This window comes from Anser anser (assembly GCF_964211835.1).
Source record: "Anser anser genome assembly, chromosome: 4".
Classification (NCBI taxonomy): Eukaryota; Metazoa; Chordata; class Aves; order Anseriformes; family Anatidae; genus Anser; species Anser anser.
Window position 1 is genome coordinate 15,053,306 of NC_139724.1, and position 25,260 is coordinate 15,078,565.

The 25,260-nt window shown below is 41.0% G+C and overlaps 1 protein-coding gene across 19 annotated transcripts in view; it reads left to right on the forward strand.

Annotated features, from left to right (window-relative positions):
* LOC310898156 (uncharacterized protein) overlaps window positions 1-25,260 on the forward strand; it is a 176,488-nt gene that overhangs the window by 41,768 nt on the left and 109,460 nt on the right. For 12 of the 19 annotated variants that reach the window (XR_014583002.1, XR_014583003.1, XR_014583004.1 and 9 more), the window contains 2 exons: window positions 16,902-17,010; window positions 22,594-22,691. The exons of 1 other annotated variant lie outside the window; for it this stretch is intronic. Coding sequence is in view for 2 of the 18 variants with exons in the window: in XM_083832678.1 (XP_083688804.1) it covers window positions 16,902-17,010; window positions 22,594-22,691 (207 nt within the window). In the remaining 16 variants the exon portion in view is untranslated. Of the gene's footprint in view, window positions 1-750; window positions 15,134-16,901; window positions 17,011-21,895; window positions 22,033-22,593; window positions 22,692-25,260 lie in introns of those variants that run through there. 6 more of the 19 variants (XR_014583009.1, XR_014583010.1, XR_014583013.1 and 3 more) reach the window with 3 other exon arrangements.

The following is a 25,260-nucleotide window of genomic DNA, read 5'->3' on the forward strand; positions in this document are numbered from 1 at the left end:
GGCAGAGGTTGGGAAATAGGGGCAGGTGTTTCAAAAACAAGTACATTGCAGAGGCTACTGTAGTTATCTTTGGAAAACCCAACAAATTCAGTATTAAACTTAGGTTCCAAATGTGGCTTTCACTGTCCAAGATGCTGCTTAAAGTGGGACTTAATTATCTTTATAGGTATACATGAGGTGTTCTTTAAAGTTATGCATGAGGAACTGGATTTTTATTTTTTTATTAAAAACATTTATTTTTTTTGTCACCTCAGCTGGACGCAGAATGTTTCCATGTTAGTTATGACACTGAGTGCTAAGGTAACTAACTTTTGACTGCTAGATAGGTAAGGTTCCTGTATGATGCTGTGGCTAAGTGTTTGTTTACTAGCTCGGTGGTTAGCATCTTTTGTCTTTCTGTTTCTCCAGCATGTGAGACACATCCAAATCCCACATCTGTCTGAGAGATTCTGAAAGCAACTATTTCCCACAATTACAGCTACTTGGCTGTTTATAGGGTATTCTAGGATGGTCTTGCTAGTTTTTGCTGAAGCTCTTCCGCTTGTGAATGAGTCAGTATTCACTGGGGGGCAAGTAAGCACAGGATTGTCTTTCAGAATACCACCTAAGACAGGTGAAACTTGGCTTTTTAGCTGTGCTGCTGCATGGATTATTTATATTTTTTCATATTTCAAGATTCTTTGGGGACAGGATCTGGAATGCACTTTGCTCCAGGAATTGCTACCAGGAATGCAGGTATACTGTTTGTTTTAGTTGATAATTGGGTGTATATTATGCCATGTGAAACAGCACAGCTTCGGGAACAAAGAATGAGAGCTTTCTCTCACATCCTCATATGCCTTGAGGTACACTGAGGTTTAATGATGATACAGTCTCCTGGGATGTGGGAAAACTGGATTTACATCACTGTTTATTCTTACGAGTTGTTATGCTTAATAAACAAAAAATGAGGAAACAGTTGAGGCATACCAACACTGCTGTCTTCGTGAATGTAACACCCTTGTGTTCTCGAAGGCATTTCATCTTTGCTGGTGTGTAAGAGGCTTTCAGTAATTCTGCAGCAGTTGGCAACTTCTGAATGGTATCGCCTGAAGGGTGTGGGTACAGGCTTGTCTAATATTACACGATAATGTCTGAGCAATACAATGTAATATCACACATTTTGTATTCGGAAAGCTCTCATGAACTCCAGGCGGCTCTGACCATTAGTACCTTTAATGCACTTTCCCAATTAGTCCACGAAAGCCCCTGCTTTGACTAGTTGTTCACAGCTCCAGGGAATTGATTCTTTTCACCCTCTAATGGCAGGGGCTGCTGACCAAACCTCCAAACCATTTTTTTTTCTTTTCCTTTCTTTTTTTCCCTAATGTATTTTATGTGTTTATTGTATTTATCAGGGACGTGGTAAAACAAACCAATATATAATGTACACTAGCTCACATGATTCTTTCTGTGTGAGACTAATTATTACCAATTAGAAAACAAGCAAATGTACATTCAGAAATAAGCAGTACCTTGCTCATTTACTTTGACAATTATTGTTTAAATAATTTATGACAACGTGTCATTGTGATGAACTAGTGAATATACCTTAGTAGTACGTCTCACGAGGGTAAAAAAGAGTAGTAACGTGGAACTTCCTTACAGAATTTAGCGTTGAAGCTTTGTTTGAGAAACAGGCTGGATCTAGTGGGAATAATTATGCTTGTGGAATACGCAGGATGTGGATGAGTAGCAATCAGTACACCCCAGAGACCCTGATGAATTTGGAGAGAAAACTAGGGAAGGCAGGGTGTCCTGTTCCGCACGGGGTCTTGGTCCTGCCACGCCGCTGTCTCAGGGATTTGCATTGCTTAATTCTGCTTGGTGTTACGGCAAGCACCGCCAAGGCAGCAGTTTGGATTCGTGTTAAAAGTTATGTTTATCTGCTGCTTGGTGTGAAAGATGTATATAGATGCCCTCAAATTTCATCTTTCTTTTTTTTTTTCCTTTTTTTTTTTTTAATATAACTCTGTTTTGAAAACGGCCAGGGAGAGGGAAGGGGAAGGGTGGTGCAGTGCTAGAGTGTTAGCTCAGAAGGCAAGAGATGATTTCCTCTTCTACCGTAGGCTTCTGTGAGATGGATCATGTCCCCAAATTTTTCTGTCCTATAGTTCACTCGATACTTATCTAGCCTGATAGGAGTAATTACAGCAGGAGACTGTGTGGGTGGATATGCTCTATGTATTTTAGAATAAGTCCAGAGCTTGCTGCTAGGGCATTTCCATTATGAAGCTATTGTTAGCTTTGATATCACAAAGGCAGAGTCTGTCACCAGTGGGAGTCTTTCTCCAAAAAAATGGTATTTCATTTCAGAGATGTCTGATTTGGCCAAGACTGGAAAGCAACAGAAAACTCAGACTGTATCTTTTTCAGAACAGACAGTGTGAGAAAAATATTTTAAACAACATGTAATTTTTCCACCAAGTCACGAGTACAACTGGTTCACAGTTTGTGTTTCCAAAGCAACAGCCATTCTAATGATTCAACACCATTTTTGCCTATTTTTTGTTTAATAGTGTAGAAGAAAAGTGCCACCAAGAACTTCTTTCAGAATTGTTTTTGGTTAAATATAGATCTGGTTTTGTTTTAATATCATATTCTGATGTCAAGTTTTCACTTTAATTTAAAAACAGAGAGATTTTGAGTGTTACTTCGACACCTTTGGCAGGCCACAGGAGGTCTCTATCCCATGGAGAATCGCCTGTGGACTCAAAGCATTTCAGCAGGGCAGAGCATTGCAGCATAATGCAGAGCAGTGACACTCAGGGTGACCACTGCAGGGTTACGTTACACGACTTAACTGGCATTTGCTCATATGTAAATGCAAAACCCACTTAAGATTCTCTGGAGAACTTGGCTGTCTTCTAGGTAGAGCTGTGGGTGGGTGGTTGTGGTGGAAAATGTGCTCTGCAGTTGTAGTTTGAATCCTTAGGGATAGAAAGGCAGGTGAGAAATTGAGAAATGCTGGGCCATTGCATTTACCTCCAGCCAAATGAGTTAAACTGGGTTTATTTTATTCCCTGCTAACCCCATCTTCAGTCCAAAACACACACACGGTACATTTTCTGATCTATTTATTTTTTTTGGTTAATAGCTTGCTCATTTGAAAATGTGGTTTCAGTTGACCAGAAACTCTCTTCTACTAAGCGAATTCGATGCAAATTAGTTTTTGGAAAGGGTGGTTTTTTTTTTTTTTGTTTGTTTGTTTGTTTGAATAAAAAGCAATGAAGTCTTTGAACAGTAATCTAGCTTGAAGTCTTCTGGCTCAGTTTACGAGAAGACATTAGTGCCTAGAGCCGTCTTTGCTTAACCAGAGCACGGAGTATATCTCTTACAATAATCAAAAGCAATTTTGTACAAGCCCAGATGCAAATTTGCCAGGCTGTCTGACATAAGAAATGTTAGCTCCCTCTTTTATCCACTGGTCCAACTGGAATGCTCCACAACTTCCCTGCTTGTCTTTTAGGAACTTTTTGTCATCTCCAGTATCTGCTAATTCACATCTGATCTAGTGCGTGCTTGGTTTTGGACCATCATTTGTTTGGATTTAATATCCTTTCTCTCCCCAGGATGTTCTCGTGATGGCAAGCTAAGGAAGCCGTGACATGTTTGGTTCTGTCTTTGCAGAGAGATTCTTCATTTTAACCACCCCTCCTCCCATAGCTCCTTCCTTTATGTCAGCAGTCCTGCTTTGCACCTCTTCTTTTCGTTAACATACTCTACACCGAACACTGATGCTGAATTTCTGCTGTCAGGAAGGGTCTTGGTCGCGAGCCAACTTTCACTCTGCACTGCATATTAGTGGCTCACAAGGTCCTCTGGATATTGACTGTCCTGTGGCGGTTCTTGCATGGCACATAGCAAAGCAATCCTGGTCTTAAACAGAGCATAGATTATTCATTTGCGATAATCTGGGCAAACTAATGTGTGCCTTCGTGTTAGGCAGTATGGTGGCTGTCACCACAGAGTCAACATTTGCTCAAGGTTACTATGTAAGCACAAAGGAGATTTTTTCTCTTTTTTTTTTTCATTTTTTTCTTCTTTTTTTTTTTCTTTTCTTTTTCCTTCTCTCTTCCTAGTCTGCTAAAGACAGGGAAATATCCATGGCAACTGCATGTTATGTTATGGCAAATGTTGAATTTGTGTATGTGAAACACTGACAGCTGCATGGTACCATTTCTAAGTGTTTTCAGCATTTGTGTGTTGGGCCAGGATGAGAAGGTTATATCATACATTACCAACTGTAAAACATCAGAGATTCAGTATCCTGTGTTTGTACTTCTCTTCATGCTTTGCTTTAATCTATAGCAGTGAGGTGCTGGGAAAATACGCCTTGCCAGCAAACTCTCCAATCTTGTGAATATTTGGAGAGTGTAATTAACGTCCTTTGAGACACATCCAAGTGAGGAGAAAGAGGGGAGTGTAAATTTACTCTTACTTTTTCTTATTTCTGGGCTCAAAAGCTCTGTGTCCTACTGGTTTTACTCAGAATCAAAAGTCACTTCAAGAAACCTGTAGAATTAGTGACAACTTCTAGGTTTTTGAACAGGATGGTGTCAAGTTCTCAAGCCTTTTCTTTTTTTTCTGTGAATTTGACTGTTAGCAAATCTCTGGGCACATTAATGGCTTTCTTAAGAGCTTGGACAGTGGTGAAGAGACCATTAATTGAGAAACAGCCAGACCCAGTGAGAGCAAAGATTTGTCTTCAGCGGGAGCCTGTTCACTGCCTGGTGTGGAGTACAAAAGCAGAGTGTTGAGATAACTCGTAAGAGACTTTGCAACCTTTAGCTGTTGATTTCAGGGTGTAAAAATACAAGCATCTGGTCAGCATCTGTACCCTTTTGACTCCATGAGGCCAGGCGCTCATGTCTTTGGCTCTCTGGTCTCAACCAGCATTTTAGCCAAAACTGATTGTGCCCTGTGAAGAAATAATTGCATCCAAATTTGTGTGTCCATTGGGACGTAGTCAGCTGGCTCCTAATTAAATTTTTGGATTAATTTTTTTTTTCTCTACTCCCTAAGAGGTTACCCTGGGCCACCTCTGCAAAAAGCAGTGTATGAACGCAAGAAAGGGCTCTGAAGCAAGATCTTTGGCTTGCAGAGAGTGCTCCTCAACACATTGCCTACCTCATGGCTGAAGGGCATCTGATTCTCCTTATAATGGACACCTCCATGGGGTGGGCCAGCCTGTTAGGTGGTCTGTGCTGCACTGCATAGTGATGGCTGGCTGGGAGCTGAGCTCTTTTAAAGCTTCTGTGCTCTGGAGTCCCTCAAAGCTCTCTCTGGTAGGTGAGAAACTGAGACACTGGGTTTGTGAGAGGTGTTTCAGTTCCCGTCTGCTGCCTGGCACACATCTTTTTATGTCTGCCTTCTCCAACAGGTTTCTTCCAGGTAGCACAGAGAAATTCAAAGGTCTGGGTTTGTTTGTTTTGCCTTGAAAGAGGATGAGGGGGCACCCTGCAAGTTCTGCTGATTTTTAAGTCTGAAGGGAGAAAATCTCACTTTTTCAGGGAGGATATAATAATAGGACAGATTAAAACTATGCTGTGACAGTTTATTGGATTTTCAACTTCAAATTTATTTAAAATAAAGAAAAATTGTATGATTTAAAGTCAGTTTTATTGCTGAGGCTGCATTATAGGGCTACCTCTTTTATGTCTTCCTATCCACTAAGGTTTGGTAGCCAAAACACACGTACATATCTTGCAAACTAAAGACGAGCCTTCTATGAAAATGCAAATTTGTGAATTCTCATTCTTTGGACTTTTTCACTGGGGTGTGCATGTGGGAAATTCAATGCCTGTTGATTCTTCCATTAAAGATAATTTTTTTCTCTGTGGTGATTCAGGTGTAATAGCAGAACTGGTTGCTGGTGTTCTGTAGTTCCCTGTCACTGAAGGCACAAAGGGAGTTGTGGCACAAGGAAATGTGATAGGCTCTTCTCTGCCAGGGTAATACTGATTGATGTGGTACAATGTTCAGAGCCAGGTTCCTGGCTCTTCTCGTGTTTTCAAGGACATTGTACATATCCTCTTTAATATTCAGACTGCCTGTTTTCATTCCCTTTTATTTGACTGTGGGTTCTGCAAATTTGGCTAGGACCAGAAATCCTCCAAGTTCAATAACAACTACACACATTTCATTATCCATGTTCACACTTTTTCCCAGGCCAGCATTTAAAACCTACGCAAGCGATGAATTTAATTATATTGTAAAATACTGAAATTATTTCCAGATGTAATATTGAGACTCTAGGGACGGTAACTTTTTCTTTCTTTAAATATAACATGCCTATTTAGGTCATAATTTCAGATACACTGTTATTTGCTCCTTGTAACAGATTTCAAGGAAGATTCAGTTTCTTTGTTTAGAGGAGCATTGCGCTGTACAGTGTGTTTGGTAGATGATGACCCAAACCATGTGAGTTCAGAATTGCTATTTCTGGGTTTCCAGTGATGTCAGTAGATTAAAATCTCTGAGTGAATGTAGTGTTTACTTTGCTTGTCTGAGCTATGGATTTATATTTTAGTTTTCAAATTCTATCCCAACACCTATAGAAATGGTTACCTGATAGTGCTTGGTTAAAGGGAAATGGGGAGGCAAAGGCATTGGCAAGAGTGCTTGGCTTGCTGAAATGAGGTATTACAAGCAAACCTCTGGACTCTGTCAGGGAGTGTAGTGATAGGACAAGGGGGAATGGCATTAAACTAAAAAAGGGTAGATTTAGGTTAGGTATAGGGAAAAATTTCTTTACTCTGAGGGCGGTGAGGCACCGGCACAGGCTGCCCAGAGAAGCTGCGGATGCCCCATCCCTGGAGGTGCTCAAGGCCAGGCTGGACAGTTTCAAATCCATCCTATTGCAGTCTTTAGTGGGAATCAGTAGAGTGTTTTCAAAGCCTGGGTGCCTATGAGGCCTACGATCTCTGCCTTGTGCATAATTCTGTTTGTATTACAAGTGCTGTTCTCTTAGGCTGTTTGCAGCTTTTTCTTGGTTCTGATTACACTCAAAGAAAGTTCACAGCTTTTGCAGAGTTGGTCTCTTCCTTTCCAGAAGCCTTCTCCAGATTTTTAATCCAAATGTTAAATGAGGTCCTAGTGGGGAACCCAGATGCAGTCTGAGAGCTAGTTTGTGGCATCAGTATAACTGACTGACAGAACTAAAGCAAGCTAGATCTAGAAGTTTAGCTGGCAGAGAAGACAAACAGATAATATTTGCAGATTATTTTTGTCAGTGATCCTGCTGGTGATGGAAGAGCCGGGTCTGTTCTGTCCTCATGGAGTGTTTTGATCACCATATGACCTCTCCTGTTCACAGCCCATCCTTCCAGAGGAGCACGTAGCAGCCTGTGGAGAGCCTGGGGTGTAAAAACATGTAAAGCCATGGTAATGGGTAGGGTTTTTTTTTGTTTGTTTATTTCTTTTCTTCCAGTGGGGTCAGGACTGCTTTCCAGGTATCTGCAAAATTAGTAGGAGGAAGAGTGAAGGGAAGGGAGAACTTCTGGCTGCTTGTAGCTGTGTGTCCTCCTGGGGAACGAATAAAAGCACTACTTTGAACTGCAATAATAAGGAGACAGAGTGCAAGCTTCTTGACTCTGATGGTTAAGTAAATTATGTGTGTGTGTGTAGATGGGTTATTTAGAATTATATGGTGAATTTAATTTGAATTGATCTTCAAAGGGATATCAACAAACTGTTTCATTTATCAGGGGAAATCACCTTTTATTGTTTTTAAATGAGAATGGTAATTAGAAGGAAGTTTGGGTGAAAATTGATTCTTGGGCTAGCTTGTTACTTCACTATTCACTACAATACCAAAGGGAAATGGCCATGTCCCTGTCTAATCTGAATTCATCAACAAGTGCTCAGAGATGCACATGACTTGTTAGTGAAGTCTGTAATTAAAAGGAGGAAGGGAAATCCCCTGGACTAGGACCTGAATAAAGGATCAGCTTTCTCTCTTGTTGTTCCTTGTCCCCTCCTTCCATGTGCCTCATGGTCTACTCTTAACTCAGGACTGCTGCTCTCACTGCAAGTATTGTTTGCCCATGAAGTAGAAGGGCAAATTGAGAACTATAATCTGATCAGGCTAAGAAAACTAGTTCTAATTTCTATCAAGTCAAGAAGCAAATACAGTTCTCTAAAGTAATATGTGGATGCATCATGCTCAAATAATGAGGTTGTTATTCCCTTAAGTGGATGTTCCTAACCAGCAGCGTGAAAGGGTAAGGGCTACAGTTTAACCTAAAACCATTAAGGGAATGTAAATTTGCTAGATATTTAGCTCTTACGTCATGGAAGCAGATGGACACCTAAAAGTGGGAACATCAAATGTCCTTGCGTCTCCAAGATCCTCATCTCCCTTTTTATGCATTTGCAGAGAGCATTGACTCTCCTCCTGGCAACCTTTATAAGAAAAGCTGCAAAGTAATGTATCCAATTTGTAGGTGTACATATAATACTTGGGTTCTTACATTTTTAGGTGGCCCAAGGCCCTCTCCATTGGTAGGGCTTTGTGCGATAATGAATCACTTCCTTGGACTTTTTTTTTTTTTTTGATACTTATACTTGTATTTGCAAACATCCCTTGTCTGTTTCCACAGCAGCCTACATAGGCATGCCTCTAGGAGAAAATGGGATTTGGGTCTTTTATTTATTTGTTTTAAGGGTGGATATTAATGAGAAAGAATGATGTAAAGGGGAAAAATTGTCATGGACATCTTAATAGACAACCATGTTGCAAAATAATTTTGTCTTTCAGACACAGTTCCTTAGTCCTGTCTGCTGTGATTCTGTTTGAATACACAGAGTGGGGAAAAAAAAGGTGTTTGGGTAGGTGTGGATTTCTACCAGAATAGAGTTTTTATTGCTATTCTTAAACCGTGCATACTCAGCACAACATATTCATTCTTGGTTGCCTCCTCATTCTTTTAGCCCATTACATCAATTTATTAGAGCATGAATATGCAGCAAATAACCCTCAACAGATTTATTTTCTCCATCCTCATTATGGATGTAGTCTGCATTTTTTTCCATGTGCCTTTCCAACAGCTGGCACATGCTTCTCAGTATTAGAATCTTTCACCTTTTTCTTGAATGGCTTTGATTAAAACTATGTAATCCTGTAATGCTGGTTATTTCCCTTGCTTTGAAAACTGAAATAATAATAGCAGTAACAATAGTAAAAACAGCAAAAAATCCTGCATACTAGCTTTCTCTCACCATGATTCTTGTATATAGCAACTGAAATGTGTTAGGAAAGCGACACGCATGTGTGGGCTTAGAAGCAATGTGTGTTATAATAGGTGCATGTATGTATGGATAGTAGACAATAGTATAAATTGTATGGTGTGGGAGCTACTGTTGAGATGTCTAAGGATAAATCATGTTTTGTTGCTGCTGTGCTAACAGCTAAGTAGAAAATATAAAGATCTCAGGCTTCTATTAACTATACCATTAAAATAGTTGTGCTGTCAAGTTGATGGTACTTTTTTTGGTCTTGCATCACCATTCCCAGTCGGTGAAATCTCGAAAAGCACACGTACATTCATAGATACATCTTAATTCAAGCAAAAGTTGAGAATCATTTACATTCTGCTTTCATTGCTCTTGTGAATTGCTGGACAACTCTGGACATCAGACAGGTTTTTGTGGCAAGGTTGTGGATTATAGGTGTTGTATTTTTATAATGTCTCCTTGTCAGCATGTACCTGATCCAAAGAGGACTGGGAATATTGTTTCCAGCTGTTGGGCTAGCTAACGAATGGCTGTAGCTTAAGTCTGTGAAGTGATGCCATTTTACACTTGTCTGTCCAGTGTGGGTGCTCTGCTTGCTGAGCCTCTTTGAGGGAGTAATGCGCGCTGTAGTGGGTAAGGTCCAGTGCCAACAAGAGACAGAAGACAATTTAATAATGATGCTGTCCACACAGATTGGCCAGCTGGATGTTTCCAAAGCAGGTGGCAGTGTCTTTGTACTTGAAGGAGAAAATAAAATGTGAGAACTATAAATTGGACACATCATCCCCTACTAAAAAGCTATGCAAATGAGAACTCTCTCATTAAATGCAGGATAGAAGAAGCAACCTCCCCATGTATTTGATCAGATTGTCTCGTTTTGATTGAAATTCTTTTTTTTTTTTTTGACTGAGGATTTACCTTTTTATAAATTATGTTTAGTTAACTTGAATGTAAAGTGAGATGTCTCTCTCTGGTCCCTCGATAACACTGAAATTATACTAGTTACAATTTTACAAATCTGACAAATCCCTGGTAATCGTTATCTTGGTTGAAATCTAATTAATAGTAGTATAGCATTGCAGTCTTACCTCCTTTGTGAAATTTAATAGTCACTTGGTGATTTTCAGACACTAGCTGCCTGGTAGGCATACATGCTACCGTGACAGACCTAGGAATATGCAAATCCCAGCAATATGTTGTTTAATGTGACGTTAAGCTCTTTGCTGTAAGTTCCTCTTGCACAAAGAAGCATTTGAAAGAGCATTTTCCTTTCCTTTTTTTTTTTTTTTCTTTTTTCCTTCCCCCCAGTGGAATATCTGTGTGCCCTGGGGAAGAGTGCTCCTCTACAATTTCAGTCTTTGCTTTAACTCCCTGTATGTGGCATGCATGTAAGCTGGAGACAGCTGATTTATTTTTCCCCCTTTTTATTTTTTTCTAGATCCTTCTGAAATATATGCCGCTCCATATGTTTGCAGGATTATGCTTTGCTACGTCATCTTACGTTCCTTAGGCAGAATAAGGAATGGTTTTCCTTTAGTATAGCATCTATTATTGCTCAGCTGAAGCTAGATATTTTCTTCCTGAGTTTAGCTCTGTTGATGATTTGTTTCAGAAACACAGTGGAAGTCAGTCAGTTTTTTTTTTTTTCACAGTCAGCTGTAATAAAACAACTATTTAATTAAAGGTCAGAATTTCACTCTCTCTCCCTCTGAATTTTAGCATATGTCTGAAATGGTGCACACTGGCCATCAAGCTCTTTACCAAAGAGCTGGTCAACCTAAACTCATGGGGTATAGGGAAAGAAATGGGAAGGTGAGCATTTGACTTAGTTTTCTGATAACTGGAGCCCTCTTACAAAGCTTCAGACCTTCCAGACTGTTTTCAACACAGGTGACTGAACGTTTTTGTAAAGATCTTCTCCATCCAATCAGACAAACTGTGATGTGTTTGGATTTCACTGCAAATCTGGTGCCCAAATCCATGGGTAGATTTCAGGAGTGTGTAGATTTGGGGTATTAATGAAGGGTAACAGCACAGCACAGCAAAGTTCTTTATCATCTCAGTGTTGCATGTGATTCAGACAGAACCATGATCCACCTGGAAGAGTTTACAAAGGAAAAAGTGAAGAGCAAAGAGGAGTTTTTCTCTGGAACCTGCCCCTTTCGTTGGCTGCTACATGTTAGAGGTTTGGTTAATGACCCACTTGTTTTAGCCGGCTGCTTGGAGTAAGCCTGTAGCTCTCCATGGGTCTGTTTCAGACTCAGATGTATCCTTTGGGGTTCTATCATTCAGGTAGCTTTGCAGATGAGGTGGGAACGTGCCATGGTTCTACACAGCAGGGCCAAAACCACGTGGAAGCCACTCCAGCAATCACAGCATTGCATACATTTAATGCAGTAAATATAACCAGTAAGAAAATACGTGATTTTCTCTCACGTATCTCAAACTGATCAATTGTTGCACACTCAAACTCTGACCATGGTGTGTGCTATTCATCAGTCTGCCTAAGACTGAACATGGTCTGGAAGTCTCCCTCCTCTTGCTTTCCCTTGTGTGTTAGCTCTTTTTGATGTGATAGGATCTGGTTTGGTGACAAGCACCCTCTGTCTAGTTAATTAATTAATGCAGAGGCATTGTCACAAAAATCATAGTGCAGTAGTTTCCATTTCAGCCCAGATAAACGCAAGCCTGAAGTGAAACAGTAGGAAGGGAAGAGAGGCACGGTAGAAAGTGCAACCACTTTGAAAATGCCTAGAAGACTTTTAAAAGATAGAAAACCAAAGAAAGCGTGGGATGGCCTACAGGCAAACCTAACTTGTCTCTAACACACATCTAGTCTGGAATTTCATCGTACCTCTGATTGAGGAAAGAAAGACCAATTAACCCAGGAAAACACGGATTGCATTACATATGCATTCCCTGCCAAGGGGGGAGAATGTCGATTACTTAACACAAAAGTGCTGAAGCCATTAGTACAGCCTTTTAGAGTTGAAATAAACATGTGTATTATATGCCTGTATGTCCCAGTGGACAGCACGACTGGTGTCATATTCCACAGTGGGTCCATTAGCAACATAATGTCATCTAACCACAGGCCATGCTAATGGTTTAAATTAGAATGTGTGGGGATTTTTTTAATTTATAAAAGACACTGCTGCGTGATTAAAATAGACCTCTTCAGCATAAAACTGCTTCTTTTGCATGAAAACCCTTGTGATGCATCACTTCAGGCAATATCAATGAACAGGAAGGTGTGAAACTAAGCTTTCTGAGCGTGCAAGGGCTAACAAAGGGTTGAACAAAATCAAATGTGTCCATGCGGTGCTTGATAGCTCTGAAAAAAAAAAGGACTGGGATGTCTTAAAAAGCAACTGACATCCAGTTTTGGGCAGGTGACAGAGGACATACAATGGTATGTTTGTGCAAACCCGTTTCATAGCTGAAGATAATTGGTTCCACCATACCATGGGCAACAATGCCCCACTGGCGTTAGCGGTGCTAATTGCTATGGGTAGAGAAAGGGGTAGTTGTCATGGGTCCAACACAGCAAAGAACGTGTGTAAAGCAAAACTTTCAAAATCAAAACCATGACCTCAGCCCAGAAAACAGAAGGAAGTGTGAACTTGGCAGCTGCTGCCCTTCTTTCATGATTGCTTTAAATACCTCTGCCGGAGTTACGGAGGGTACTGCTGGGGCTTTAAACCTTTCAGAAAACATGGTACTCATATCTTATACAGCTTCCCACATAATTCATCTATCAAAGTGTTTCACCAGAAGGCTGTGTTAGAGCAGGATACTAATAGTTCATGCTCTCCTCTGGAGCCGGAGGGCAGACTGTTAACCCTGGTGCTGCATAGCTAATCAATAGTAGTGCAACAGTGCTTCCCTTCAAGTTTTCTACCTACATACTGCTGTTTCCCTCAGAAAAGGGAAACGTGTTTTCCTCCATATCTTCAATATCACTGACGAGCCTAAAAATTCACGTTGCAGTTAAGAGAATCTGTTAAGCACGATAAATAAATTGCTGCTTACAAAACATGTCTCGTGCAGGTACAGTTGCAGGAGAAGAGGGGACTGCAAACAACCTCTCTTCTGGCGAGTAGAAAAGCAGGATGGGGACCTTGTGCTCATAAAAACTTGCCAGAAATAGTTCTCATTTCTGTTCCCTGAGATGCTAACTCCACCACAGAGTTCCCCCCTGAGGTACTGGAGCGTGTCCTCAGCTCAGTTCTGATACCTTCCCAGCACTTGTTCTCACCGCAGAGGTGATCCGATTGTAATTAGAGAGGCCTGTCTAAATGCAGTCGTGCACTTACCTTGAACTGGCTTGCCTACGGGAGAGCGTGAGCAGAGCTCACAAACTGCTTAGTGGGCTGCATCACATCCCAGGCTTGCATCCCTGCTGCACTGAGAGACACAACTTCTTCTTTTTCAACAAAGGCACCGTGGAGTGGCAGTACCTGTCTTCTAAACGAGTTTGCATGGGTCAGCTACTAGAGTGGAACAGACCCATGCTGTGCTCGCACAAATCAAAAAGTGTAAGTACCATATCCCTGAGAGAGGGAGGAAACCTGTAATCCAATTTGTTGTATGGAGGTGACAGCAGAGGTTCAGATAGGAGGGAAGCAGGATGAAGCATGGTGCGGAAGTGATCCTCTTCAGTCTGTATTGGAAAAGTGAGCAAGACAGCCTTCAGGGAAGCAAAAAATGCCAATATTTCTGCAGCAAAATAAGCTATAAACAGTGAGATAAATCCTAACTCCTTAGATTACCGTGTACCTCTTTTGAAAAACTGTTGCGTTTAGTTCCACACAAAAGATTTTCTAATTCCTCTAGCTGTTTGCGTGTTTTACGTATACATCTATGCATGTTTTCGGAGCCTCATTCAAGGGAATGTTTTAATTTCCTTGCTGTGTGCAATTAGACCTCCCATACATTATTGTTTATATACGCCCTTTGCTAAGCCAAGTATACCCTAGGAATTTGATCCGATGCCTGCAGCTGAAATAGTGGCCTCTGCCTGTGATTTGGAAGGTGATACTTGCTTCCTTTTTACAATTGTTTTAAAGTCAAAAACAACTTTCAGACCATTGGTTTTTTCCACCCTACAGAGCTAAAGGAAACTGAAATGTTCATTTAGTTCTCTTCAGTATGGGTGACAGGACACTTTCAATGGAAACTGATAACAAGAACATTTTAAAAACTGCCTGTAGTTGACACCTAGCACCGTGTGATTTCTTTTGGACAGGCTAAGAGGTTAAATTGCAGCTTTAAGTAGAGCTGTGGTACTTTAACTGTGACTCCCAGCTCCGGAGCTAACTCTGATCCCTGTTGGCGTCCGCTGGCAGTACGAGAGTTGACTCCCAAGCCAGGTGCTGGGCTCAGGCAAGGTGACACAGCTCTGCCTTGGGTCTGCAGGTCTGCCCTGTGTCGTGCTGCTCTGTGCCGTGCCCATTTAGCATGCGAAGTCACAAGAACTTGCCAATCCCCAGCGGCATACACAAGCTAAAAAAAGGACATTGCACCTTGGTTGTTGCACTGGAAGAGGGCATTTCTCATGATATTCCCAAGCCTCTTGTGGAAGCTGCAGTCAGGTGCTGAGCTGCAGGGATTGGATTTTGCTACTGAGATGCTGCAGCAGTCTTCCTGGGCACTCCCCTTCTAAGAAATGTTGTGTAAAACAGTGCAGGAGGTAACAAAAAATGAGTTATTTGCCCAACATTTCTGATGCCCTAAAGAAAACGGCGCTGGTTTGCTTCGAGTTTTGGCAGGTTGTGCCTCAGCCGTGTCCTGATTCTGTTGAATGGGGAGCTCTAGGAAGGACTGTGTTGGTTGGACTGGGATGTCCAAAGCCAAGGTAACTGTGTTGAACAGTCTTTCGGTGGTGAATGTGAAGAGAATGACTGTTTTGCGGCTGGGTGGGGAAAGACGGTATTCTTTTTGTGATTTCTGAGGAGCTATTTTGAAAGCTCTTACTGAGCCCACTGTAACTAGCTTATGGTGAATGCCCCTGATGCTACTTTCTAGATCCCTGAGAGCTTCTGTTAAAATGACTGAAAGGCCTTTCCATGGGATTTACACCAATTCTTTTGTTGCTGAGCTAGCCTGCCACATCGGGAACCTTGAATTTTGTTCTTGCTGGGAAATGCGAACATGCATAAGCAGCATTAGCATCCTTTGTAAGACAGATTGTTGAGCTAGCTAAACACAAGCGTGGTTTCCCATTCGCTATCACTGTTACGGGATATATCACAGGACTGCGACTTTGTTTTGCAATAGCACCTGCCACAAACAATTCATGCTTCAGAATCTTATGATCTGCCTGACAATTGCAAAATTACCAAAGGGAGCTCTGTGGGAATTAGACCCCAAACTCTTTGAAAATATTTGAATATTTGAAAAATAAATAAGGCTTCTGCATGTTCTCAGGTACAGCTAATATATTAAAAGTAGGTTCTGAATTTTCTGAGTCAGACTTCCCAACTTTCAAAGTTGGGAAATCTTCATTCAATGAAGATTTTTCAAAACTTCACTACACCTTTTCCTAAAGAGGATTGATTGCTAAACCCATTTGCTCCTTCTTACCTTGGTGTATAATCAGTGTTCAGTGTTGCATGGAGACTTTAACAGTGCCAGGAAATAAGTCTTATGGTTCACATTTGTATGAGTGAGAATGCTTAAGAAATGCACGGTCGCGTTTTTTTCTTAATTCAACTAAATTTAGGATTGAATTTGTATGTTCCCAGTTAAGAAATATGTCTTCAGTTGAGGTATGAAGATAAAACTTCAAAAACAGTCTTCAAAAATGGGAATGCAAAATAAAAATTGGCAGCATGGTGTAGTTTGCTCATCATATTTTTCAATATCAGACATTAATGTGTAATGCAACAGAGGTGAAAATAAAACACTCAGAGGGAACATTTGGTGTTGAAATGTAGTCAAGATAACTGAACAATCTTTTCTGTAGTTGTTGTGTTTTTGAAGAATGTTTTTGAAGAATGAAGAGTGTTCCCTCCTTAGGGGAGAAGCAGATCCAAAGGAGATGTTTGGGATAGGTTGCAATATAAATAAATTCCAAGCGGTTTTCTTTTGAGAAACTCTAGTTTCCCATTTCTGCAAATGTGGATCTTTTCATGTGGTCATGTTCAAAACGTCTATGTAACTCTACACAATGTATACAGTGCCAGTGAAAATCCCTGCCATGGGATTATTTTAGCCTGGTTTTCCACAGCTAGTGTTCTTCGCACATGGATGCAGTCTCTCAGAGGCAAAGCAAGCACATATTTAACTTGAAAGATCAAAATCAGTCAGTGAAGTAAAGCTAGAAGGGCAGTAGTATTTTCATGTCATTTTTATTTTCCCCTGTTTGAGGGATGGCGTCCCCTTCTATCAGATACTTTCTTTGGCAACTGTGGTAGTGGACGCTTGAGGGACTTGGCTCTCCCAGCAAGGAGGAGCCAGGGGAGCCGAAACTCAGAGACTGCAGTGAGGGCCTGACATGGAGAGGGTTTGGGCATTGAAGCTGATGGGTTTCACTGCGTTCACCTGAGGCAAAAGGAAAAAATATGGTTTTGAGAAGCTTGGGAAGCTTAAATACAATTTTTATTTTCTGTTTTTTATCATAGGGTGGATTGACTCAGAAGAGCCTTCAGGGACTTCAGATTCCCATCTTTAATACCCCTGCTGAGCCTTTCAAGGTTGGGTTGCCTCAGCTGCAACTGAGCACAATAAAAAGTGAGATCATCTTTATAATTTTTTGACCATTTATCTTGATCACTTGGCTTCAGTAGTGATATATGGGACTTTCCCTTCCACAGTAGATTCCTTCCAGCATCTAACTTGGAGAGCCTTCAATGCCCACATTGTAGCTTTCACTGGAGTGCCAACTTAGCAGAGACCTCTGTTTTAAATGTCGTGATCGATGGCTATGGTGACAGCTCTGTTGTGCAAGGCTGCCAGCAGGGAGGGGCTAGGCTTAAATGAAATGAATTAACATAAATGAAAACAGTACATTGTCTTAGTTTCAGGTTTATGAGGGATGGAGTAATTTCCTTTTTTAAACCTAATTTTACTGAAAATGGGTCCTAAAAATTCTGCCGTCCTTTTGTGGAACCAAGTGTTTTATGTGTCATTACGGAGCTCTTAATCCTGCTTGTGCTTTCTCTTTTGGGCTAAGGTGCAACTTCAGAATTTGTCCACTAGATCTTTGTTCCTTCATTAAGTATTTCTCTAATCAGAATTATCTTCTTACACACATTTATGAGAGACTTTCTTATTTCCTTCCTGCTTTTTTGTCAATCTCAGTATATTTGTGAATATTAAATGTATATATATATATATTTCTGATTTGGTGCTCTTTGTCTCTCCCTTCTCCTTGACTGAGAACACCTGGACTACCTAGAGCATTTCAGGCAGCTCTCATGCTTTCCTGATCCTGCCTCGTGTTCTTCTGCTTGAAGATCCGAGGGTTATATTGGTCCTCAGCCTTAACTATGGGGAATTTGTGTTCCCTTTTCTGTCTTAGCCCTTAGTCAGTCACTCAGTGGCACTGTATTTCAGGATTTCACGTTCTTCCCCTATCTTACAAGCACAGCTTTACATCCAAGATATTTTGTCGCTCAAAATCCCTACCGCTCAAATGAATCGTCTTATACTAAGATCAAGTTCGTCTGTGTAACAGACCTGTTGTCATTATTATTAATGAGTCTTCCAGTTTCGGTACCATTTGAAACTTACTTGCAAGGATTTAATAATGACCTGAAGGAAAACGATCCTGTGTTGTTGAATGTTTTCCACTTTAAAATTTTCTGTGCTCTTCTGCTGAAGTAGTTACCAGCTTTCTGAGAGTGAGTTGCAAAAGTATGTATTTTTCTGTATTGTCATGTGAGTCTTAATCAAATATTTTCGACTCCTTGCTGTCTGTAGAAAAATATCACCAGTATGACTGTATCTTTATCTCACTGACTTTTTCATACCAGTTTCTTCTACGTTTAAATCAATGTCAAGCTTATCAGCCTAGGAGTTGCCAGGATATTGCCTGGATTTTTATAGGGAGGTGCGAAGCATTTAGGAAGGCATTACTAACACACATTGAATGAAGGCAGGCTATCCGCACAACTGATACGCTCAAATGTGTTAATGCCTATCTTCCTCCTTATGGACCTGTTATTCTAACCCATCCCATCCAATGAAAGGATGCCACAAATAAATAAAAAGAACAGAAAGGACTCCCCTGTCTTCCTTCCCCTCTACCCCCCAAAAAAAACAAACAAAAACCTACTCAGAACAGTGAACAGGGACAATATGATGAGGATGAGTATGGTCTTTCATATGTGCATGATTTGTTTTTCTTTGTTTGTTTTAAAGGAAGATGCCAGTAGAAGAGGAAAAGATAGTTGAAATTGTTCTAATTTTCTTCGTTTTACCTTTTTAGCAATGGTGCCAGCTATGCTGTCATACATGTAGAAGTGACTGAAGCATTTGTTACTGAGTTTCTCCCAAATGCTACAAGATAAATGAATTCAGATAAATTTGGACCGGGGTCAGGCAGACTGAAGACTGTCAGAAAGACCATAAATGATAAAGAGCAATGTATTTTTAATGTCTGATGAAGGGAGGAGAAATAGAGGTTGCTGAGGGGAGAGGTGTTGCTCAGCTTTCATTAATGACCCATGAGAGGAAGTAAACAAAACATGACTGTTTCCCAGATGCTGCTCTGTTCTGAAGGACTGAGAATGAGTACAAAACAATGCAGAGGTGAATGAGTGGGATTAGAAATGAAGAGAGAAAACTGAGCCTAAAAATCTAGTCTGTGTCTAGGGGGAAAGACATAACGTGAAAAGCATGATGAGTTTGTCACGAACATAGACTTTGTTGGAGGAAAAATGTAAGTAGCAGAAATGTTTGAGGAAATGTCTGTCCTCTGACCAAAGCAGAGTAGGGAGCTGGAGTGTTATATGGCCAGCCATGGTAACATGATTGTGCTGTTATTTGGACATGTAGAAGCATCATTACATACACAGCGACTGATGGTGTGTGTGTGTGTTTCCAAGTCATTTGTAAAAGAACTTGCCACGGGGACAGGTTATTCTTAATCATCAGGTCTGTTCTGTGTGACAAGGAGGTGAGATTGTCTCAGTTTCTGCCTGCCACCATAGGACACTGCTTTTCTGCTGTCAAGCATCTGGCCAGTAACCTCAGTAATGTGAAAATCAACTTTCCAGCATCAGCTAACAGTTGATCTGCCCTCTACAGATTCCCTAAAGCCCTTGTTAGCAGGGTTTCATACCAGGGGAACTTTGGAGACAACAGTGGGTGACTTGTTAGGCTTGTACTTGGATTGCTTTTCCCATCATAAGAAGTATTTGAGACCAAAAGTATGGGCAGCTTGTCTAGTGTAGCACCAAGTCTCTGACTGTGGACAGCAGCTGCTTCTTGGAGTGCAAATACAAGGTAATGGCAAGTTCCATGGCTGTGCTATGCACAGCTGTATAGCTGCGTCATTATTTGTTTTTCATTTGGCACCTCTGGGTTTCCCTTGACGCCCCCTAGTGTCTTCATTGGGAGAGATGGAACAAACTTTTGTTCCTTATTTATTTTTGATGGCTTTCTTTAAACCTCTTATTGTTCTCCTCCACTCTCCCATCCCCTTTGCCAGCCTGAAGACTCCTACTCTAATAGAGCATTCCTTGCATAGAAGCTATTCTGTAACCTTTGATTACCTTTCTTGGCTTTTTTAATTAGCATATGAATACTTAGGAAATTATTGAAGGAAAAGGAATAGAGTTTTTTTTCTCTTAATTGCCACCAGATATTTATTTACCACTTCCTATCGTTTCAATTTCAGGTTTCTTAAAATTGCCTGGAGAAAAGATTAGAGCAGGGATGGTCAATTGCCATATCCTGCAAGCTGAGTACCCTAATGCTTCTTTGGCCATGAGGTGCAAAGTGTAGTCTGGATAGTAAGAAATGAGGGCAGGTGAGATCAAGGAGATCGTTGCAAGAGCGTATTCTTGCTGCTTCCCAAGGCTCCATCTCTTCCCTTCCAAAAAGGGAAGGTAAATAATTGCTTTACGACAGGCTCTTGCAGCAGCCTTTGGCTGTTGGCCTCAAGGATGCCATTGGTGCCAAGGATGCCAAGGTGCCAAGGGTCACTTTTCTTTACAGACTGGGGTTGAGATTCCCAGTGCTCCAGTGCTGTGCAAGCAGCACTACATTTCTGCCATCTCTATGCTGGATTGTGTTTTTAAGGCATATCAGTGCCTTGGTCTCCAGCCGTGCATTTCCAGCACACCAAATATATATTCTGTATGTTCAGATGCAGGCATGTGTGGCATGCTAACATATTGCTCCCACATTACCTATTTTTAAGATTATGAAAGAGCATAAAATGCTTCAGCTAAGACAACTTATTCTTGTGCTCTATTTTGCCATCTTCTGCAAACGTATTTGGCAAACCTTACAATCAATGTTGACTGGTCTGCTGTGTGCTCTTATCTGTTTGACTATCTTGTCCATTATGATTTGTTGAATATAATTTTGTTATAGCTCAGATTTCAACGAAAATTCCTAACATGTCTGCTCACTCAAAATGAGATTTATTGAGGGTGAAGGAAGTACACTTATAATGTGCAGTGTACTGAATGAAAATGCACTCATAATAATTGTGTTTGTTTTAAATCTGAGTTGGTAAAAGAAAACAAAGAGTTTGAATTAAGGAAGGAAAACTGCTAAAAAGGGGAAAGGATTCAAATTATGAAGGGATGGAGAAGGTTTTCCTTTCCTTTGCCTTATTTCTCTCAAAACTGCAAGCTGCACAGTATTTATGGGGTTTCTTCTGCACCATTGCCCTTTGTCAAGAGAACTGCTTCAGATATTAGACAAACTCCTGAGAACTAGGCCTTGAACAGAGAACAATTTAGCATGCTCCTGCTTCCAGCCATAGGCAGCTGCTCCTGCTCGGCAGGTAGAGAAAGGGGCTTTGAGGAGAGGAATGCAACTGCGCTAACATCATGATACATGGTTTAGCGGGTGACATTGGTGGTAGGGTGATGGTTGGACCAGATGATCTTGGAGGTCTTTTCCAACCTTGATGACTCTATGATTCTAACTGGGCAGTGCTAATGAGGAGAGGCTGTGCTACAGTCCTCTCTTACCCTCTGCTTTTCCTCCCCTGCTGGCAGATTCCTGGCTTTTTTGAAGAGTCCTAACCTTAAAAAAATAAATAAAAAAAAAATTGCACACATTCACACAAAACAAGCCCTCCCCAACAATATTCTCAGCACCTTGCCTCGATTTATTTGATCGTACTAACTAGGGTAATCCCAAATCTTCACTGTAGCTCTGCCATCATGTAACTGGGAAGGGCAGAAGGATAGTGGTATGTGAGATATGTTCTCTGGAAAGGTGGTGTGAGCCCAGTGAGTGGTGTGTTGGCTCTAATTTGGGCTCACTGACCTGCTGGCTAGCTGTAGGCAAGGGTATCTAGCCCTACATTGTCTGTCTTGTCAACTTCTTCTTGAGGTCATGAGTGATTTTTGCTATGTGTTTGCATAGCTGGTGGTGTGTGCATTCCAGAACGTAAAAGCACTGTGCCGAGCTTTCTTTCACTTATTAGCAGAATAATGTTGTCAACTGTATTATCCAGAGGCAGGCTGGCTGTGACTTCTCCCCCTTGACTTGAATTAGCAAGGCCTTGCTAAAATGCCTTCTATCTAATAATCTGGTTAAGAAGTCAGCAACCTGATGATACACAAGGTAAAACCAGCAGAGACCGTGCTTCCATGTTTAAGTCTATTAAAGTGAAAGAACAGAAGGCTCACAGCCTAAAGCTTAATTAAACAAGTGGATTTTCAGCTAATGTACTGCAGAGAGGAACTGCTGTGTGTAAATGATAATAAGAGACTTCCCTGTTTAAAAAACAAAAAAAGGGAAAAACAAAAAACCAAAAACCCTAATGAGAAATAGCTGTCAAATTATTCTGAAAGCCACTGGTTTACATGTCAGTCAAAGGATCTTGCTGCTCATGGCAACAGCCTTTACTGACACTAGATTAGAAACTGCTTTTTCAACTGTCGTCCAAGGCTATACAAATAATTGATTTTTAGGTTCAGCTGCCAAACTAAAAGTAACAATAATAATAAAAAATGGCTTAGAATGGATCACGTGTAGAGTTTTCTCCCCCTTCCCTATCCAAATAGAAAACCGGTTTCATTTTGTGTGAATAAGATATTACATTTCAGTTATTCTTTAATTAAAGTGAAAAAGCAAATTGCTATATTCTCCATATAGGTGTGTTAATTGGTTTTCCTTTTCTAGTTGGTGTGTCAGAGGTCAATGCATCTCTCTGGAATGAAGGAGCTCTTATTCAGGAGACTTCCACTATCCAGACTGGATTCTCTCCTGATGTGAAGAAGGTAGGGAAATTTCAATATTTCATATTAAGTTTGACTATTTCATAATATCAGTTAGCTATATATATTTTTTTTTCCCACACAAAGGGTCAAATTTTGGAAGCTGTATATATTCTTTTCAATGGAGACACATTGAGTAACTGACAACATATGATTTCAAGTTCTAAGATTCATAGTGTATCTCTGTGAGAAAGACTGTGATGTGAAAGCTGCCTTCAGGATCTGAATCTTCAGTTTCCCTTAAAGTAATAAAGTAGTTCAAGCCTCTAATAAAACAAAACACAAATGAAGAAGTACAACTCCCTTGCATATCCTGTAGGTAGGTCCAAATAATCTTATGACAATACTGTGAAATCAAAGGTAATGTTTGTCTTCAGACAGTATTAAGGTGCCTGTTGAAATTAGCAGGAAGTCAGACCCTCAGTCACTCGAGGTCCTCGGACTCCAGACTCATGAGCTCCGTGACTCAAGGTGCCACTCCATTTCAGTTATTTTTCAATAAAAGCAAAAGGCGGTTCACTCACTCCAGTCTTTCCAGTTGCTGGCACCGCAAACCTCCATACATACACATGCACACAGCAAGAGGATCCCTCACGCAGCAAACAAGGTAGAAATGAAATCTTGTAAGAAAATAGAGCAGATTGCTGATCTGGTGCAGGGTATCGCCAGATAAATGTACAGACCAGCCCTGTTAACAGGTGATGGATCCTTTATATCCCCTTATCCCTGTATTTTCCCAAAGTTGTTCTTCCCCAAATAACCTAGGTCTACCCATTGCTCTTCTTTTGGTTCTTTCCCTGAACATCCACAGTAAGTCCCCAAATGCTCGGACTGCTGTGCAATCCCCAAATGCTCTTCCCCTGCATCCTGCAATACATCTCCTACCCGGAGGCAGTAACACCCACCTCAGTCCAAAAGGTGCTGCGGAGAGCAGCTCCGTTGACTCCCCCTGCACCTTGGGGCTGACAGCTCCCGTGGGGACAGACTATCCCTTCCTGTCTGTTGGGTCCCCCTCCTGCCTTTGTGCCTCTCTTCCTCTCTGCTAGGAGATGGGCCCCTGATGGGCTGACGGCTCCTGTGATGGGTGGGCAGTGTGTTACTGGGGTTCCCAGCATGTTACTGGGGCTCCCACCCACCCTGCCATTGTGCATCTGTGTTTCTTTGTGTATGTGCAGGCAAGCTTTTATCACATAACCTAATGCTGTTATCTTGGCTTATTTTTTCAGTGACTTCATATGTTTAATGGGGTTATAGTGCCTCAAGGGCCATGTTTGTTCTCTCTTCTGCAGAAGTCCGTTTTTTTTTTCTGCTGAACACTGCATTGCCTTCAGTAACACTGAGCTGTGTTTGAGGAAAACCATCTCTAGGAGTGTGCTGAGTCTTGTTTTCCCTGAGACTCTGATCTAGAAAAGACTGAGATCAAGATGTGACTTAGTTTACAGGCAAATGTAGTTTAATGTCAAAGTGGCTTTAATATTTTGCCACCACCAAAATAAAATTTTGTTCAGTTCTCCTGAGAAGAATGTCAACACTTGCCCTAAGTCTGGAAGAAAACTTTTTTTTTTATTTTAACTCAACTCTATTATTCAGTTCTTAGTCCTTGTGATTTCTGCTTTCTGTCTAGCTGTTGCGAATACAAGAAAGTCCATAGATAAATTGCCTCCATTCTGACAGATCTATCTTCTAACAACTTTATGCTACACCTCTTAGTGTGCCAAAACCTACATTAAACTCAGTCAGTTAGGACTAAAAGGGCTCTGGTGGAAGAGTCTGCTGAAAAGTAGTTAGAAGACATTTTTTTTCTTATCCTCTATCTTGATTCCAGTCCCTCTATGGCTTTGCCATAAGTTGGAGCCAATTAAAACCTGTTGTCTGCATTGCACTTGCTGTCCATAAAACATATGTGAAGCTCAGCTTTATCTAGCTATCTCTGTTGCCAGTAGTACTGGAGACAATATTGAATCTATTTCTGCACCTTCCACAAGCCTACAAAGTCACTGTGCTTTAGGGGAATGGAAATTGCCATACTGGAAGTCCGTCCAGGGACCCTGCTTCTTTTTAGCTGAATCCTGTGACTGGTATTGCTAAGAAGATGTGAAGAGAAAGTATCAGTTCAGAACTAACCTGGTCCTAGGGAAAGAGCCTAGCCATCCAGGCAAACCTTCCTTTTAGGTTGTTAAGCTCATGGAAGTCACAATGGATGTTCCTTTCTGGCCAAAGCTAGCCAGACTGCACTCCCAAGCTGTGTGGCTGCGTCTGCTTGGGAAGCAGCCTTCCTCGTAGCTGTAGCCATCCTGAGTCACAGCACAGACAAGAAGTAGTTCTACTTTTGTGCCATCCACAAAGACATATCTGCACGGGATGAGAACTAGCAAATATCAAATCAACAAAAGATGAGGAAAGACAGGAAAAACAAGTAGCAAATATTATTCACCAGGTTGCAAGTAAAGCAGTGCTTAGAATGATTTTGGATGTATGTTATGCTCATTAGCTTGATTTTTCTCTCGGGTTTCCTTAGTCAGACTTAGATGTAACGATTTTCAAAAATTCCTAGATGATTTCATTGCATGCC